This window comes from Rhipicephalus microplus, unplaced genomic scaffold, assembly GCF_043290135.1.
Source record: "Rhipicephalus microplus isolate Deutch F79 unplaced genomic scaffold, USDA_Rmic scaffold_21, whole genome shotgun sequence".
Taxonomy (NCBI): Eukaryota; Metazoa; Arthropoda; class Arachnida; order Ixodida; family Ixodidae; genus Rhipicephalus; species Rhipicephalus microplus.
This window is the reverse complement of record NW_027464594.1, coordinates 3,016,867-3,037,358: the sequence shown is the minus strand read 5'-3', so window position 1 is coordinate 3,037,358 and position 20,492 is coordinate 3,016,867. Positions and strand designations below refer to the sequence as shown.

The window sequence follows — 20,492 nt, the reverse complement described above, 5'->3', positions numbered from 1 at the left end:
TGTCACAGGAGATAGAGATCTAGCCGTTCAGTCCGCTGCCTGTTTCCGTAGCCGGTCGCTCGATGACAGATGAGCAGGTTGCGGGATAATGACGATGCCATGGTCATCGCCATCAACGCCGGACCGAGTTTTTGCGGATGTATGCGTGCGGCCTGCTGCTGAATTTCCCTGCTGCTGTGCTCGTCGTGTAGGGTGTCCCCGCTGGCGGCAACGCCGCGGTTGGCGGTGACATAAGGCGATACCCGATGCCCCCATGTTCACGTACCGTCCTACTGGCGATACGCTGTCATTCGCTGCCAAGCGCGATCGTCCGATGACAGCGGCCGACGATGTCCGTCGTCAGGAAAAAGTCGACCGTCGACCCGAAAAGCATCGGCCCTTCGCTCTGCGTTACAGAACTCGTACAGGTAAATTCGCCCGAGTCCCCCTTTTAGGCGGGAGTGGTCCAATTCCTTAGGCGCCGTAGGAAGGTTGGCGTGTCCGGAGTGGCGCGCTGATACAGCGCGGCACGAGATGTCTGACATCTGCGTCTTTGGTGTCGCATTTCAGTTGACTCAGCTGGGCATTCCGTTGGAGCATGTGACATGGCCGCGTGTCACGATCACCCCGAGCCAGTGGCTCTGCATTCGCCACACCATGACCTGTCGAAAGTGAGTTTTGGCGCGGCTGGGCCGCTGGCGCAGCTCGCGAGCGCGGTAAGATCTGTCCGAGAAGCGCGCGCGCTGCCTGTTCACGCCCCCCAGTGTGCACGACGTTCTCTCCATGCCAGGTGCTTGGCATATTCACGTCTGAAAGCACTGCCTGCTCAAATAAGCGAAAATGATTTTACTGCATAATGGGAGTCGCACAGCTATGCCGAGTCCCGTCGCTCGTACGCCTTCCCGCACACATGACATACCACATTTGGCATCTTAGATTCGTGTGATATCGATGAATACCCCGTAGACACACCCTCTGGAGGCAAAGAATTCGCGTTTACGCCACCGTAATTTCTGATATGACAGCAGTATCAAGCGGTTGTTTCATAAAGCGCAATGGTATTCAAACTGGCCAATATGAAACTGTGGCTTGGTAGAGGAGGGGTGGTGACAAACCAAGGTCTCACAACAACCCCTGTGGCTTCTCATTTAGTTCCTGTCTCATAAGCTTACATCCAGTAAGTTTGAAATTTTCATTGACTATGTTGGGAACATATGTCTCCTAATTTTCTCCTAACTTGTCTCCTAATTGTCTCCATATGTCTCCTAATTTTCTCCTATATGAACGAATGTCTCCTATATATCTACAGATTGCAGAGCTTAATCGTTGTTCATTTGAAGTGTAGTACCAAATAAGGTTTTGCGGAGCACGTGGCTCCTCGAATGCTGTTATCACTGCTCTACTGCTAAAGCAGAGGCAATGACCTTAAACTGGAGGGAAACAGGGAGTCAAGGAGGCTAACCACATAGAAAAATTTCGTATGCCACGCTAAACTGTGCAATGGGAAGGGGGGAGGGGGCAGGCAGGATTCAACAGAAACACGAGAGTAATAGGTAAGCGAGAAAAAGAGGAAGTAAAGGCACACCATCAAGGTTGCTCATGATTGCAGCCTGCTCTCACTACACAGTAACACTTGTTTGTCACAAATAAAATCAATAGTATAGCCTGTATGCATCTCTCTACCTATTCTGCAATTTTTGAAAACTGCAACAGAGCCTCTGTAGCACTGAGCTTCAATGGCATATGTGACTGACTCTCCAAAATTATTTCCTCTCACATCGGTCTGTGGTGCTTGTCTCTGCTCAGTCAGCAAGAACAGTAGTCAACGTTCTTGAACTAGAGTGTGTGAAAATGTACATTGACACGAATCTAGCCTGAAGCTCGCTTATCCAAAGTATATTCAAGTCAGCCAGCACTAGGGGTGTGACACTTCAATGTTATTTGCTCCAGCGCTTCGAGCAGTGCCGATCGGTGCTCCGTGGTGACGGTTTTCAACCCACAGAGGTCTGCGCCTCAGACTTACAAAGTCGAGGCACGCTGTGCCAAGCTGAACCCAGACAAGCCTTTATTAGCCATCACAGGTAAGCGATGCATCAGTGCAATATGGGACTGTGGGAATTTAGTTAGTCAAGATTAATTAAAGTGGTGCTTAAAGACTATTCAGTCTAAGGAAACATCTGATGAACCCCGCTTCAGTGAAACCGGCATAGTGTCATGGCAGCATAACCGGACAACTGGAGAGATTATCAAGGCTTGGCACATACAAAAAGAAAAAGAATCATGCATCAGCCTGTTGTCTGTAGCCTTGTACAATACATAAATCTTATACTTGAATGGGTAGAGATACTGTTGTTTTTGTGTAAATTTATTGGTTGCTCACACTGGTTGTCATATGTCTATGTACGGGTTTGTTATCTGTGTGAAGCCACGCGTGAGTATATATTTATGTTCTGCGCATGCGAGTAAAAGTTCAATTGAGAGTCGGCAATTGTGTTTCGTGTTCCCTTTTTTATGAGCATTCGTCTTACCTCATGGCACCGTTTCAGTGGTATGAATCTAATGAAGTCGTTGAAACAAGCGAAGCAACGAAAAATTCATGCTACATCAAATGGCACTGCGAAGGACGAGGCAGGAAGCATTTGCAAAAAAAAAAAAAAGATAAGGATGACATCACCTCGTCAGATTTGGGTGCACGTTAAAGAACCCCAGGTGGTCGAAATTTCCGGAGCCCTCCTCTACGGCGTCTCTCATAATCATAAGGTGGTTTTGGGACGTTAAACCCCACATATCAATCAATGATGACATCACCTCTGGTGCTTCAGCCGTCAGTGGTGACAATTCTCTGTATAAATTGCTGATAATGGCACTGCTTGGAAACTGAATCCTGAGAACACTCGGAAATTGGTCATGTACTTTTGCGAACATAGCAGCAGTTTGGGACTGTGTAATGTAATGAAGCCATTCCTGTACTACTGTTCCTTTTCATTCTCTGGTCAGTGGCACCACTTGTGTTATATCAGTCTGTTATCTTTTCTAAATGATAAACAGGACATAGAATTATTTTAAAAAATTAATTGTGTTATACTGGCTTTAGTTTTGAATATTCTGTTGCCTCATGCTTACCTGAAACACAGAAATTAAATAAAAAAAATAAAACACTTCTGTTTAGGTGCATGCAGTGATGTAACTGTTGCTCCAAAAGAGAAAGGCTGCTTCAAAGTCTATTTTTGTAAGTAACTACTCAGAACTTGCTGCAATATGGAGCTGGCTATTTTTTTTTATTGCCTGACCGTTCAGCGAGCCTAAGCAAAACAAACAAATAATTAACTCTGGCTGTATACTACCCTATTGACAATTCTAACACACACATATATATATATATATATCAAGCACACTATTTTTGCAAAATGTGTTAGAATATTTCAACATCATAACGATTACTAACTACGGCTGTGATTGTGATGACTTTAATGTAGGTCTGATTGCATTTACCATCTTATGAGCTGTGGGCTCATTTATGCCACAAGAACTGGCATTTCAGGTTTATAGCTTATCTTACTTTTGAAATTTTCAAGGCACGCTCCTTTGGTCAAAAATATGAAAATAGCATACAGTGCCCGTACTGATTATAAACTGCTGCTTCAGCAGTAGTTCGGTGTCTCAGTGGCTGCTTTTGTAATTTGGTGCTCAGCTTTATCGCTTTTGTATGGTTTCTAGCCCAAGTATTGCCATATTAAATATAGGTAGCTCATCTTACCTAGTGTTCAGGGACCATCTATCTGCTTAATTGTTTGTTTCATACTGTTTGAAGTAATTATTTTATGCATGTGCAATATGTCTGATAAGTATTCATATTTATAAGATGCTTAAATGACACTTTAAACACCACAAGTCGTTTAGAACATCTTGCCATCTGCTCCGAAAACACTTGAAGCTGCTCCAAAGCACCATTTTTTCGACTCCGGAATCTGCTCCGAAAATCGAGATATTCATTCACTCTCACCTTGACATGTCTAGTAATGAATGATGTCATAGTTAAGGTGTGTAAAGCCTCAGAATTCATTTTCTTTCATCACATGCTTGCTAGCTCTTAAACATAATGTCATCCACAGTTGCACATGGGTACCTTGTGAAACACATCGAGCAAAACAAGTTTTCTTGTCATGGAGAATGTGCAGCAGACTCTGGCCTTTATTGGATGCACCTGAGGTGTTTTATCGCCTCCTTCTACATTCAGCAAGAACTGTTTTTCCATAAAAACCGGTTTAATCTTGTCATATGGTATATTCTTATGCAAGAAAAACTGTGAGCAAATGCCGAGAGGAGCTTAGCCTATTTAAATTTATCCCCTTACAGCTCGAGGTAAGCCTAAATTTTTCTTTTTTCTTTTTTACGGTGGTGTACCTATTAAATGTGACCTGTATTCATATCTGAGCAATATTTGATTAATTACATCGTTTGCATGTTGCCACCTGTCCTATTGTTCTAGCAATAATAGTTTATGGTATGAATTATAAAGAATAAAAACAGTGTGAAGGTTTACAGGCATTGTAGATGTCGCACTCCTCCATGAGCATTTAAACTGTCCCACACTTGCAGGAAGGATACAGGCTCGAGAAAAAGATGGTAGAGGGAAAATTTACATTAAGATATAATGTAAAAGCAGCATGACTGGAGGTCATGAAATAATTGTACGTGTGCACGGCCACTCGATTGCATGCAGACCAGTGGGCGCTGTACCTGTACAGCACACGCACCAAGAAGCTTCTGCACAAGAGCCGGCTGGAGCGAGATCTCGTCTACTGGGCTTGGGTCACGCCGTCCACTCTGGGCCTGGTCACTCGAGATGCTGTCTTTCACTGGGACTGCTCTTCGGGTCAGTACTGTGCAGCACCTGGATGGTCGAGGCAATACTCTGGGGCTAGGCTTACGCTTGCCTGCCGCGATGGTGCAGCGGTGGCAGAGTGGCGCTGCTGCGGTGAGACCCAGGTTGCCACTGAGCAAAGTACCGAAGGACAAAGGGTACTGTACAGGTTTGGTACGGTGCTGGGAACGGCTTATTCGATCCCAGCCTCAGCCCTCATATTTCTACGGAGGACTCTGTACTGTGCGATGTCAGATGGTCAAAATTTCCGGAGTTTATACTCTGGCGTTCCTCATAACCATGTTGTGGTTTTTGTATGCAAAACCTCCGATATTATTATTAGACTTGCTCTAAAGTTGTTTTAGGTTAGCACAAGTTTAGCGAATGGTGAAGCTCTTTTCAGTCAATGTTTCTGCGTCCGCTCATGGCATAGTGCTGGTTACGTAGCTTCATGATGTGGCGAGAGCGGGAGTCTGTAAGAAGGGGCAGGTCTGTGCTGCACCGATAAAGGGAGTGCCAAGGTGTAGTGGAGAGGGGGAACCAGTAAGAGGCGATTCAAAAGTAAGCGAGGGTGAGTTTGACGAAGGAGTGCATCAGTTTCGATGGCGTTTCCTGAGTGGAGATGGCGCATTTTTTTATGGTCATAATGAACTGCGAATGGTGCATGATGTATGGCCAAGAGGATGCAGGCTCCATAGTGCTTGTGAACTTCACTAACTTGTGCTATTCTTATGCGGAGCATTTCTGATCGACAAGAGCTGGGTATATTTTAATCCATCACTCGTTCAAATTCTCAAGAATTCAACAGAGTTGAAGCACATTTACTTTGCTCCTAAGTCCAACAAGTTTGCTGAACACCATTTCACAATCATTAGAAACAGTAGTGTGGCTTACAGGGATAATTGGTAGTTTGTACTGAATGCAAACAGCATAAACCAACTGGTGGATGAAAAGCTATAAGTCCTGTGTGCTGTCTTGCTTGTTTTGATGGTTTTGTGGTGTGTAGATTAGTTTGTAAACTGACCTCGAGGGTTGATGAAAATTTCTGGGGAGGCATCCTTCAGCACGCATGGTGTTGGCTAAGGTTGCACGGCGGGCTTGTTGGTTATCCGTACTATCTGAGGTATAGCGCATCCAAGATGGGACAGAGAAGAAGACACATTGCACATACACAGCCCCAACTTTCAACAATGCAGTTTATACCTGTGTCACACGGGCGCGCAAAAAGTCTTTTAAGTAAGCGGTCTTTTATACCCCTGTCACACGGGCACTTAAAAGTCTTTTAAATAAGCGGTCTTTTTCCGAAAAGGAGTTCCTGACAGCAAACACACGGCACAGAGCGAACTCTTTTTCAGAAGCAGTCTTTTTCGTAAACGGAGTTCGTCGATCTCTTTTACGGCTCCGAATGAGTAGCCTCGAAACCAGTGGGCGCCAGCAATTTTCGAGTGGTGGGAAAAAAAGAGCGAATGCTTATTTTTATGTCACCAAAACTCTTTGTAAAAACAAATTTCATATCCTGCAGAAGGTGTAATGAACTCTTTTAATGGTTATTTCCTTTTCTACTCTCGTAAGCAGCTACAACGCGTCGGCAATATCACGTGGTGACGCTCGGTCTCTCGCCGCGCCATTTTGCACAAGCGAGAAAAGCGTGGCAGTCATGTGTTTGCCCGTCATTCAAGTGGTCAAGCTTGTATAGGGCAATGCCGACTCGCTTCTCAGGAGTGATGGTTTCACGCATGTTGGTGCACTGTCTTTCGAGCTCACTGCGCAAGCTCTCCACAATGAAACGAAAGGTGGACGGGTACACTCGAAAAGATTGCTTGAAGTTCTGCTCATGAGGTACAGTTCCCTCAAACCACCTCTCGTTTCGTCTGAAGGCCCAGATCGATCGCAGGCCTTCTCCGACAGCTCCAGTGCGCACAGCAAGGAATTGCTGAACAGCAGTTGGTGCTTGATCCTCTCCTTGGCGGCTTTTGCAGCATCTGCCTCGCTTTCCAGAGCGAGAAGGCAGGCCGTGAGGCTTGCGATCCTCGCTTTTTCTTCCGTACGGTCGCCCATAACGTGTCGAGAGCAGTCGAGAGCAGCGAAAAACAAATACGGTAAATAAAAGCCCAGTGGTGCCAGACGGACTTGTGCACGTCGCTAGTTATGGGAATGCTTCTTTAACTAGTGCAACAAACTTTCACATTAGTGTTTCTTCATCTCTTATTCTTAAATTTATTTGAAGAAACGAGCAGTGCAACAAGTCGTTAATTTGTGCATCGTGATACATTGTTTAATTTTCATTGCTTCTCTTTTAACTGCTAGCGCCACGCTTTCGCTAGCGTCTTCGAACGAAATCACTAAAAGGAGATCGTTGCTGCCTTGTGTCTGTGCCGCAACACCTCTTTGTTAAAAGTCTTTCAACTTCAATACCTTAACACGGTGCGTAACAAACCACGTGCTCAAACATGAAATCGTGTATCCAAAGCAAATCATGCGATGCTCAAATATTCTATTTGTTTCACTGATAATGACACAAATGGCTGGCTGGTGCAGAAGTCGCCAAACTTGGTGATGAATCGCGCTTCTTTAATGAGTAGGCTTGTGCGAACATTCGAATGCTTGGAGTATTCGAACGAATAGTTGAGTATTTGAATTCGCTTCGATTCGAATTTAGATTACCGAATATTTTCGAAGTATTTGCAATGAACAAATAAATGTATAATAATCTGCATGTCAGCGCCTGTAAAGGTGGTTTCACTGCAATGTAGGGGTGCTAAGCCGTGAAAGCATTTATCTAGAGGAAATTCGCTATGCCGTGAAACTCGCCTTCAAATTTAAAGGGGCCCTGCAACACTTACTGATCATGGTCATAAAACGCTGCCAATCGGTAGTCGAGGCTACCGAGAACACGCGAGGCAAATATTGTAGCGCTGCACAGCACATAGCCTGTAATTCTCAATAAATTTTCAAAGCTAAAAATTGCTTTCTTCCTTCGGCAAATGACACTATAAGCTCAAAAATCACCTGTCACAGCCAAGAAAAAATACTACACGGCTCTAGTCACAGCCATTGGCTGATTTGAGCATGGCGTGCTCGTCGTTACCGGGACTGCCACTTGTCCATGAGTACTTGTGCGATCGCACTCAAAAGCCGTGTGTTCAAAGGAAAAAAAAAAGTGCTCAAGGTCACAAGGTGCGTGTGACGTATTTTCTTTCACAGTGCCATTCCTTCCTGCTTAGCTTCCAGGCATTTCGTCGGAACGAGAAGGGAGAATGCAATTGCAGCGTGCGACAAATTTTTAGAACTCCACGCGTACTAAACTGATTCTAGAAACTTTGCCGCAGTAAATTTGTGAGGCAACAAGCATGTTTACTGGCTCCATGGCTACTTAAAAAAGTGTTGCAGGGCCCCTTTAAAAGAACATGTTACCCTCAAATCAATTCTTCATTTTATTAAGCTTGTTATGACGGCTTATATGCTCCAAGTATAATCAATTTTGAAACGTTAAATATTTTACAGGTTATCACTCGCATGCTACTGAAACTACTACTCAAGGTTGTTCCAACTTCCTTTGAACGAAGAAAAAAAGAAAAGGGCATTTGCATAGAGCCCCTATTTCAATTTAAAAAATATATTGTGCAGGGTAGTAAGGGCATGATAATTATTCTCTTTTTTTTATGCCATACATACCATTCGATTCAAAATTATTCGATCAAAATCAGTATTCGCTTCGAACCTGAAATTTACTATTTGCACAAACCTAATAATGAGCCCTGTCATTTCGTTAGTGTTTCTTCCAATTATGCTTGTGTGATTAAAGAGAGGTTGCCAACTGTACTCCTTGCAAGATTGGTTTTAGCCCGCGGTTTGTTAAGCGCCGTGTTAGGGTATATGTATTGTTGATTCTCGTAATGAACTGCATTGTTGAAAGTTAGCTCTGTGCATGTGTTATGTGTGTTCTTCTCTGTCCCGTCCTGGATGCGCTATACCTCAGATACTACGGTGTTGGCATCTAATTATGGACAACCAAGTCAAGGCTTGTGCTTGTTTGCAAATCCTCCTTTTGCTATTTTTATGGTAGGGAAAGGTTTGCTGAAACTTCAATTTAATGGTTATACCAAGCAGCCTGGGATGGAAGAAAAGATAGGCGAAACGCGGAGAATCTCAAAAGGATGTTATGTACACAGGCTTGCGTAAGTGAAACCTATTGCGTTATAAATATTCTGGTCTAAATAACTAACTAGTGTCGCAGAGTACAGTGCTGCCTTTTTTGTCTCTGTCCATCACAGCACCCACAGTGCCGGTGTTCATGTTCTCGCTTCATCAGCGCATACGCAACACGGAATTGGTGGGCTACGTCACTGACCCAGGTCTCAAGTGGCTGGCTGTTACCGGACTCTTTCAGGAGGTGGGTACTAAACAGACTGCCTCTTTCAATAGTCATGTCTTGTTTCCGAGTTAGTTACTACATGTAAGTAGAATTTATTGCTTTTCATACACTTGAAACTTCATGGGGAGCGGCAGTCTGCACCCACTTAGTGGTAGAGATGTCCAGATTTAGAAATCTATTGTAAACAAGCTACAAATGAATACGTCATGTGGAATATAGAACCAAACATCGACAAACACTCTAGAGATGCATTTTCTAGCAAACCTATTTAACAGGTTAGAGCTGTGCACTTTATTTATTTTTTGTTGTATAATTAGTAAATACAGCTACTGCTGGTTTATTCATGAAGTAGGGATGTGCGAATATTCGAAGTTTCGAGTATATTTTGAACAGTGTTTGCTATTCAATTCGATTCGCACCATGCTTTTACTATTCAAGCTATTCGAACTTCCCAAAGACAAATACAGTCAACGTCTCATTAACAGTTGCTACTTCAAATTTTTTTTAAGCTTCACCTTCTTACACTTTTGTATTGCGGCAAAGCAGCCGTTATGGTTCTGCGATGGTTGAAAGTTCATTAATTCGAGAAAACGCTGGTTCTAACATGGAGGTGATAGATGTGGGGGCTCGATAAATGCTATTTTGGATCTGAAATTGAGGCAGGAAGATAAAAAGTTGGGTGCCGAATGTTTTAGCGTTCGAAATTTGAGATATTCTTATATATTGATGTCTGCCAGGCAGATTTGGAACTCCTCACTCGAAGGGAGCACACCCTTGTCCACCACAAACAGTTGGGCTTGACAGAAGCTGAAAGAGGAGGTGAGGCTGATGCAATGACTTCGCTGCCTTGCACGGGTAAGGTGTTGTCAGCAACGCCTTGATTGCACGAAATCGTGCACATAAACACAGTTCCGCCTTTGCATTGCCTAATTCTTTGTAAGACAACCATGAAACACCACCCCGTTGGTGCTTTATTAACATAGCCAAAAGAAATACTTTTCATGTTTCTATCTCATAAGAATATGCTTAGGAATCCTCTCCAACTTTTTCTTCTGCAATTTTGCTTTGAAGTATTTGAAAAATATTCTGGAGACATTTAGGAAGTATTCAAAAAATGGTTTATTCAAGTTGTGCTGACGCTTGGTATGCATTCAAATTCACTTTGCACCCAGAGTTTTCCAATCACAGAGCTTTGTCATGAAGTTGCGAAAACTGAGCATTTATCATTATTCAGAAGCTTTCTCAACAGATTGGAGCTGTTCACATTTAAATGCGAAGCAGCTCTTTGATTAGCCTGTGTAAAGCTGTCCCTCCGTTCGCACTGCACTTTCGTGGCTGCAGGTGTTAGAGCGGTGCCAAGTAAGTCGCACCTTCCCTCGCAGTGCACACATGTTGACGTCACTCTCTGCCTAGCCTGTCGCTGCTTGCCGCGTGTCATCTCTCTCACTTCACCCTCAATTTGCAATTGCAGCAAGGTATAACTTATTCAGCACTTCTTATTACTTTTGTTAAATTTGAGCCATTTTCATTATGCCTGGCCTTACAATCTTGGTCATTACCATACGGCAATGCACATGCACTAACTCCGATGCATTGGGCCCCATGCCAGTTCTCGCTGACAACACTTATCAACAAGTCATGTCCCAAGCTTAGGTAGCAATGCATAAGTGAAAACAAACGAACAAGTTCGAGGGCGCGCTGGCACTCTTTACCCATCCTAATAAAAGTGATAGTGTGCTCCCTTCTATGACCATTGTCTGGAGTGTGGTTTAGGGCAGAAAATATTGTTATTTCTGCGACTTCAAAGGCAGCACCCTAAATATGGAGAGGGAGGAGGAACAGAGAAAAGCAGAGAGGCCACCTTTCAGTACGGACACAAGCGAGTGCCAGGTTGAGGTACTCTTCTCCCCATTAAAAGAATCTGTGAATGTTTGGTGGCTCTGGGAATTAAAACCTGGTACTGCCTGCAGTGAAATCGGATGCTATGCCACTCGACCACCGCTGCGGTGGTCAAGTTGTAGCAGGAGATCACGCCACCAGTTCTCGTCCCAAAAACGAGCAATTGCGCAGATGCTATTGTGTGTTTTTTCATTGGTGACAAGTTAGTCAGGCAGGCAGTTCAGTCATCAACCTATACCTTTCCTGGTGTGTTCTTTAACGTCACTTCAGCATGAAAATCTGACAAAAGGACCTAAAAGGGCTCCTCGTGGATTTTCCTAAGATGACTTGAAGGTGAAAGCCATTTCTTGTGGTCATCGTTATCATCTTCTTCACTGATGATTATTGTCATCATCGATAGTTGGCACCATCATTGTTTGATGAATATAGTTCGTGGTCAACATGATGATAACGTTATCATCATCCCTGTTTAGAACATCTCGGTGTATCCTAGTATTGTGTACGCTGATGGCGCTGACTGTGCTGACGATGACTTTTCCTTTCTGATGAGGCAGGTAAAGCTTTCACTTTAACCACAGTGTAAAGCTCGCATGCATGGAAGAACTGGTGAGTGCTTCATCTTCCTGTGGTGTGGATGTTGCAGGAGCAGGTGGTCTCTGGTCTGGTCCAGCTGTACAGCGTGGACCGGCGTGTGAACCAGCTGCTGCCCGGCCAGTGCGTGCAGCTGTGCAGGCACCAGTTCCAGGACCAGCCGTACGTCTCGCAGCTGCTGCTGCTGGCCGACCGGGGACCTGCAGGACAGCGGCCCGAGGGGCGCCTCCACTTGACCGAGCTGAGCCCACCCGCCAGTTCGGGGGGCGCCCTGCGGGGACCCATTGCCGAGACGCTCGAGTTCTTCGACCCCCTCGACAAGTTCGACTTCCCTGTGTGTCTGCAGGTCAGTCGAGGTTTCTTTGATCAGTCGAAATGAGCTCCCATGAGATAGTAGCTGCCAAAATGTAGCAAAAGGGGTATCTGTCATTTTAAATGTGCTTTGAATTAATGCATGCTACATGTATGGAATACTGTCGTGTACCTACTATGATATTAGCAGTTATCATGTTGTACTGCTAAGTACAAGGTTGTGGGTTCAATGCCTGGCAACAATGGCCACATTTCGACAGGCGTGAGAAGGAAAGACAGTGCTGTGCTTAGATTGACGTGCCCATTAGAGAGTCTACACTGTAGTGTTCCTCGTAATCATTTTATGGTTTTAGTGTGTAAAGTTCAATAATGTAATTATTGATACTTCAAAAATAATTCTTGGCAAGTAAAGGGCATGACATGCTTTGGAAAAGAACAGGTTGAAGAATGACAGCACCTTTCTTCACCTCAGGGTTTCCCAATGCTTTGTTTGTTTGTCATGAGGCCAACTAGTTGATATGCATGCATGTTAGGGTAAATGCTGCTTATTGGTCAGTCAGCAAAGGGTGGTAGGGCCAGTATTCCCAGAGCTAGTAGTGCGGTCTGAAAGAGAGGGGTGTTGTTCCATTTAATGTCACTGAACCGTCCGTAAAGCTGTCATTCAGTTGGCATTATGTAGAGGGCAGTTGGACATCTGAACAAAGTGACTTTTCTGGAGATTTTTTTTATTTTATGCCATTTGTCTGAATCGAGAGTGATTCTGGCACATGTAGTTACAAAATTTAGTTGGTTTAAGTTGCATCAATTTGCCGTTTCACAACCGAAACTTGACTCCTTCATTGCCATGCTTATTCAACTCGATCACCAGTGATCAATGCTTTGAATTGCTAATTTTGAGGACGTTGGAATGGTTTGTCATGCACCTAGTACTTCTTAGTGAATAGTCCAGGCTCTAAGCTTTCAGAATCGGTTTGAATTTTTTCGCGGTGGTGACCTAGTGGTTTTCCACTGACCATTTCTGCAAACCAATGTGCATGTGTAGTTGGGAAATTTGGCGTGGCTGACGCATGAGAGAGGAATGTGTGCTGCCTGTAATAATGCTTCAATAACACGGACGTTTGCAAGTAAAATGTCGAATTGTAAGTGTCAGTTTCACAAAGGGACAGTGTTGATCGGTAATAATTACGAGAAAGTTTCACCAGCTACTCACTAGTGAGCTGTTGCTTCAAGTCCGGGAGAATATATTTGATCAAAACTTATTTCCATAGGTCCACCACACATATAACACGTAGAGCTGTCCTGTTCAGCCAGTGTCGAAAATTTTTCGTTTCGCATTTATCGTTAAATCTTACATAGGGCCACATACAGTTTTGCTAGTTGCCCATGGCCATGACGTCATGCGTGTCTGCGCTGCCTAAAGGTGCCTTGGCACACCACCTGGATTGAGTAACGAGGACACATTCTTTGAGTTTGAAGATGCCACTTGCACCTTAGCTTCAAACTTTGACCGCGATGATGTTTCGAGTCGCCCCGGGACATCTGCAGCCATTGAGCGTTTGGTTTTGTTCACAGCCCGAAGTAACTCTTCCGCCATGCGTACTTAGTTGTCAGCTTCTGCATGCAATCTAAGAGCTACTTCTGTGGTTGCGTGCAGGGTCGACACGTTGCTCTGGCAATCTGTATAATTTTTCTTCACACCAAGAAGGATGCACTGAGCATGTCTCCACCCTGCCCCATAGTGTGGTGGGAGACGTTTTATGACTGTGCACGATTTCTTCTTTCTTTTCTTTTTCGCCGCTGAGGGGACCAATATCATCTGTAAAAAATACAGAAGACGCTCAGTAAATGGAAATCTCTTAAGCGGAACTGCTACCTAAATAGAGCAATTGATTGGTTTGGTTTGACGATCGGTTTGGACCTGCCAAAGTGGTCTTGTGGTTAAAGGTGATCTAAGGCGATTTTTTGACAATGTCAAAGTGACGATGCTTCTACGTTCTCTGGATGCCCCAGCCGTGCACCTGATAGCACAAATACTCTGCGAATTCCAAAATAACTAAAATAGGCGTGAAAGCACAACACCGAAACCATAATCTAACAGAGCAGTACTGTCTTCGCGTGATGCACAAGTCAGCAAAAACCAGAAATCATGCAAGGCATGTGGTCCTGCTAGCACAGAGTATCAAAAGTGTGAAAGCCGTGGAGAGTGAACGCTCAGTGGGTGGGTGACCACACCGACCACGCTACACCATGTCTGTGACTGACTGTGCCACGTGCACAAGCTCCTCGGAGCTGTGGGGACAAAGACAGCTGTGATTCGGATGTACTTGGAGGTCAACGAGCATCGCTGTCAGTGCATCACGATTTACCCATTCACTCTGGAAATATAAATAAATCAACAAAGGACAGTCTTACTGGAATTGGGGATGTATGTGAACCTTCGATTGGTGGTCGCTCCAGCTATTTGCGCACCTGAACTGCTGGCAATGTGCAAAGCTCAGTTCGAAAACTTCAGTTATCATGTCTTCAGTCAAATCACATCCCGAATTCAGTCAAACTGGCCATTATTAAATTCTTTATTTTACCAGAAAGAATTAGTATGAGAGATAAGATGGTTTGACGAATATGAATCTCTGGTCATGACATAAATAATGTCACAATGCCATCACATATGTATGTCGTCAAGCCCGTTCCACCAGATGTATGTGCCACAGGTGATTGACAGTTTGTGTCTACCCAGGAGCAGCAAGAACAGACATAGGCAATTTTAATGCGTGAGAGTTAAGGAAAAAGCTGACATTAGCAGCGTTGACCCGAATGCAATGAATAAATGTGGGAACCTCAGCAGGAATCTGAACCCTAGCATTCTTTGTGGCAATCAAGTATTGTAGTACCACAGAGCCACGCCAAGTTTTGTAACTACTTTTTAAATAGACCCTAATGTTCGTGAAACGTCTATTGTGGTTGCAATGCTGGCTATCCAATTTTGTAAACAATATATATGTACTCTTAGGATACAGCCGTCATGTTGGGTTAGTGCAAGTTGTAGTTAGGTGCCATCCGCTGAAGTTGATTTATGTAGCAGTGTCCAGGGCTACCGTCCTCGCGAGCACCAGCACTTCATATCAGCTTACCACTTCTGGTGTCGCAAAATACTCATGATCCTGTTGGCATCGTTACTAGGCTTGTGCAAATATTCGAGTCCTTCACCGAATCCTTTGAATACTACCGTATGTGAATTCTGTTTGTTTTGAATTTAAGTTGTTGAAAAATTTGAAGTATTTGAAATGAACCATCTGGTGTAGTCCGCATGTAACTCCCAATAAAGGTGGTTTCACTTCAACAAGGGAGTGCTAAGATGTGAGAACACCCATCTAAGGAAAACCCGCACTGCTGCGAAGCCCGACTTCAAGGTTATATGAGCATATTATGCTTGCCTTGATTATTCATTTTTCAAGTTTAAAAGCTTGTTATACCAAATTATATGCTTTGTGTATAGTAAGTTTTGAATGTTAACATATTTTACAGGTTATCACCTTCATTCTACTGAAAGTGAAATGCTGCTACTATTTAAAGTTGTTTCCACGTCCTTTGAACTGAAAAAATGGCATTTGCACAGGCCTTGTTTCAATTCCTAAAAAATATTGCGAAGGTTAGTTAGGTCATGACAAATACTATGCCCATGTCTCATTATATACATGATATATACTAAACGAATTCGATTGAAATTATGTGACCAAAATCGCTATTCACTTCGAATTCACTTTTAACAAAGAATTCTCTAATCACACAAGCCTAATCGTTATGCAACTGTGAACAATTAGTTGTATTTTTTTCGTTGACGTGACCATCTTCCTCCATAGTCATCTCTGGCACCTTAGTTAATTAACCGCGACAGTCGCTCTTGAGAGGAAGACACAAGGTAAGCGGGCAAGTATAGAGGCCAGCCTCTCGAAGTAGGACAACAAAGTAGTTCGGTGCGTGTACGCTGTGGTGTTTCTTGGCCTTTTGTGCCAAGAGTTGTGCGTCCTGTTTCATATCCACGTCCCTGTTTCTCTGTGACAATATAAAACATATGCGGTTCTTTAACGTATGTCTGTGCGTTCATTTGTACATATTTTTAGAGCCACTTTGAACGTTTGGCTCAATAAAAAAGTTACCACACAGTCACCTTTCATCCACATGCTTCGCTTAAAATCAATTCCAAAGATAGGGGTATCTGCCAAACTTTTTTATTCCTGCGCTGCAAGCAGCAAGGCCTGAAATTCTCCTGTGTCTGTGGCAAAATTGTCAAGAGGTATTGCTGAAAAACAAAACTCTCAGAGCTGCAGACTAGCCCACACAGCCAACGAGCCCCTCTGATTACTTTCAATAATTCAAAGTTTCTTGTATCCCACTTTGTGTATGTTTCGTTGATTAAAAAAAATTGCTTACCTAGTTCAAAGACTTTTTACAGTCCCGGTGACTTAGAATTCACGAGGTTTTACTGTATGCAAATACGAGCATTGTAGGGAGCACTTATTATTTTTCATACTATTCCTGTGTCATTTACCTACAAAATTTATGTTCTAAATATTTTTGTTATGAATGTTTTTGTATACTATCTACCGTATTTACTCGCATAATCCTCGCACTTTTTTTGCCGAAAAAGCGATGCTAAGTGTGGGGGTGCGAGAATTACGCGGGGAGAACTTTTCACGAGAACGTACCGAGCGAAAAAAAAAAAAAAAAAAAAGTGGCCGCAAATCGGGATTCTCACACCAGCAACTAACAGCAAGCTTTGAGAAGTACTAATTAAGAGTTACCTCAACAATAAAAGGAGAGGTTCAACACAAGGCAAGATTTATTTGAGACGCAAAAAGTGCAAGCAAATAGTCGAGAATTAGAATACCATACGCAAAGCTTGTGGGCGTTGCGGGCGTAATGGTAGCGTTCGTCGCTCACCAGGAGCCCTCAAAAGGTAAGCGTAGGACGTCAGTATTGGGCTTATGGCTATTTAACAGAATCGTCCGCAGTTTCCTTCTGACGAAATAAAGTTTACCATCAATCCCAGTTTTAGGCCCACGGCAGGCCCAACGCGTCTTGGTGGCTTTCAGCTGCCGTCACCAGTAGCGATCACAAAACTCGTAGACTCCGAAGGGCCTACCGGCGGCCCTGATGTCGTCGTTTAGTGCCATTGTCATCTATCACTTGCAACTTGAAGGAGCCGTGTAGCTTCAGTATCACACCATAACGTGCCAAGATTACTGACACAGCATACAAAACACGCCGCAACGCGCACTGGCCACTTCGGCTTGGCTTGGATTGGATTGAATTTGCGTGCAGTAGTATGCTTGATGCTTAAGAAATGGTGCCAAATGTCGTGCGCTATCATCACAGGTGGCTGGAACGAGCAGACGACATTATTGCGGCAGTTTTCTGGGGTGCGATAATTACTCGAGGAAAAAAGAAATCGTATTTTTCTTGGGCGATGTGGGGGGTGCGAGAATTATGCGAGTGCGAGGATTACGCGAGTAAATACAGTAGTTGAACCCCTTTTAGAGAGGTGCATTTTGCGGCACCACACGGGGAACGCGTCTCTGTTTTTTTTTTCTAGACAACCAACCTCAACTTGCGTATTGAGTCTGTGTTGACTGTTGTGATCCTTGTGAGCACTCCCTCCTAGCAGACATATACAGTGGAAAGAGGGACAAGCTTGCACGAAAGTACAGAGGGTAATGTCCTAGCTTCAACAATCATTTTTGGCTGGTTATTTCATATTTACAACATCTCTGAGGGAGCCTTCATTGAAAGGAGCTGTCCATGAGGTGCTCACATGTGTGTGGTTTTTTTGTTCTCATGTATCCAGCTATTTTTACACAAAAACTGCTTTGGGTCCCGTCTCACTCAGTGCTGTCTGAAACTGTTAAGGTATAAAGTCCTTTCCAAATAATTAGCCGCAGCACGATCGAGCCATCGAGGTTTCCAGCCATGGTAAGTGGGTTGTTGGCTACTGATTTCCACAGAAAAACAAGATGCGAAATTTTTGTCAGTGCTCCTTTGAAGATGACACTTTTCTTGTGGTGATGACAGAGTTGATGCACTGAGCTTTAGAGTTTTGCCTCTTTAATGCGATGACATTGCTGCTTTCAAAGGGTGGTGTGCAAAAAGGAAGGTAACGCTAGAAAAAAAAAAAAACACAAACCCAGCACGTTGTTATTCTTTAGCATTCTTTTGTGTCACCACTGTGCTCCTTTAGCTGCAGATAAAGCATCATCTGTCAACCTATTAATTGTTGACGTCAGGCATGCGATCCTGCGACTGCAATGTCATTCCTCTGTCCAGGTGTCCAGTAGCCAGGGCCTGGTGTATGTACTGACCAAGTGCGGTGTCGTGCACTTGTGCGACCTGGAGACGATGACGCCTCTGTGTCTGCACGTTGTGTGTCCCGACATCACTTTCACTGCCTCGATCACACCCACATGTGGGCTCATGGTCGTGTCACGGAATGGCCAGGTGAGCTTCAGAATGCGATTCTTGCAGCCCTGCATCATTAGGGCAAACATCCTTAGGTTATGAGTGCAATTCTTGGCCTTGTTAGTGCAAGATATTCAATGGTAAATGCTGAACTTATGTGATGAAACAAGACAGGAACGAACGTAGACACATGCGCTAACTTTTAGCCATGGTTTATCCATAGCCAGACAAAATATATGAATGTGACTGCACACACTCGGGCATTCACATGCTATGGTCAAGGAACGACACCTACTTCCTAGCTGATTATAAAGATGTTCTATTCATGCGCTCTTGGCCTAACTTAGTATAATGGCTTAGTAATTTTATTTGGTGCTTGCGTAAAATATAACATTTATGAATAAGATGCCAACGCCCACATGTGCCTCTAATAGTTAACAAGCCATCTCTAGCCTTCTCAACATAGTTGTGCTCTGTCAGCCTTTCACTCCGTCAGTACTGCGTAGACAACTTCTAACATGATTTGCTGTGCAGTTGCAAATAACCCTACTATAAGCAGTATTGCACTTTAATTAAACTATTGTTTTTGAAAGACTATATGCATTCAAAACATTACAAACAGGCAGTCGTGTAATTCTGACTGTTAACATCCTTGGACTTGCAGTCCCGACATAAAAAACACAGGTGAAAAAAAGCACAATAAAGGGGAAAATCACCGACTAACTTTTTGGACTGGTGCGCATGCATGGTCAAAAACAGTGGCGAACACCAACCACCACTGCTCAGCCACTGCACACCTGCTAACAAGTGCATTCGCTTTCTTGCTTCTCTGAGAATTTTTCAGCAGCTTCATGATAACTGGTCTTTCATCTTGGGGGTATTGCTCAATAGGCAGTATACAAATACATGGAGTTCTTTAGGTGGCAAACGGGAGTGAGAAAAAGCGGAATTAGTTTAGCCAGTCCTGCACTGTAAGCATTTACATTATATATATTGTAAGCACATTTATCATACTTCATCGTTCTCACTTGTATACATGACCATCATCATCGCGATCGGGCTCGTTCATTGCATTTCTAAGCCAAAGCAATCATCGCGGAATAAATGATCGTGCTGGTCCTGCCTGGTGAAGTCTTCCTGCGTCTTTCAATATAAATAGTCTAGCTGTATCAGAAACTAGACAGCAACTGCCATTCCTTGACACCTACGCATATGCATGCATAGGTGCCTGATTGTTTATAACCGCATTTACTGTATATTACTACAAAAGCTGTTATGTGATCACGACTAGGATCATTTTTGAGCGCCATAGTTGTACGCCGCCACCGGTGTGTCAGTGCATAAAAATCTCTGCTCTTTCATTGAAATGCAGCATTTGATGCCTCGGGGCGTCAATTGTTCTTAGTTGTGTGCAGCACTGCGTACCGAACCTGCACGGCCACTGCCGGAGCACTTGCTGTACCATATGCATGCCTTTGCCACGAGTCTTTCTTGTGTGCAATCTATTCCTGAGTGCACCCAGTCGCAGTGATTGTTTACTTCTTCAATTCTTGAAAGGAACACATCTTTTCGACGCAGTGGTCTCTCACAAAGAAGCAGTAGTTAAAATTTCCGGAACCCTTAACTACGGCATCTCTCATCATATAGTTGTTTTTGGATGTTAAACCCCAGATAATATTAAAGAAGTAGTAGTGAACGGCAGCTCAGCACTTTTGTGTTGTAGCCTATTAAAAGTGTACATTACACTTGCAATTGTGCGATTTCACATGTAGGGCTGACTAGTTAGCTGAACTTGGCCGTTATAACAGGGTTGTAATCAAAAATGTACTGGTGCTTTTTGTATCTGCTGCCATCACACCTTTGTACATTTCCTGCCCTTATCGATAAAAGCATTGCCTTACTGCGATGCCTCATCTGTCATGCTGCAGCGAAAAGTCACATTTTCTCTGTGACGCTCATGCGCTGCCGTGGCCTACAACTTTCTCCTCCTCAAGTACTTCTTTCTTTGTAGATAGAACA

General features: G+C 43.8%; 1 protein-coding gene across 1 annotated transcript in view; it reads left to right on the top strand.

The window, feature by feature from the left end:
• Positions 1-3: 3 nt before the first annotated feature.
• LOC119169781 (clathrin heavy chain 1) overlaps positions 4-20,492 on the top strand; it is a 34,528-nt gene continuing 14,039 nt past the window's right edge. The window contains exons 1-7 of the mRNA XM_037420801.2: positions 4-407; positions 550-650; positions 1,930-2,060; positions 4,703-4,855; positions 9,118-9,236; positions 11,761-12,054; positions 18,342-18,512. Coding sequence (XP_037276698.1) covers positions 330-407; positions 550-650; positions 1,930-2,060; positions 4,703-4,855; positions 9,118-9,236; positions 11,761-12,054; positions 18,342-18,512 — 1,047 coding nt within the window. The 5' untranslated portion in view covers positions 4-329. The remainder of the gene's footprint in view (positions 408-549; positions 651-1,929; positions 2,061-4,702; positions 4,856-9,117; positions 9,237-11,760; positions 12,055-18,341; positions 18,513-20,492) is intronic.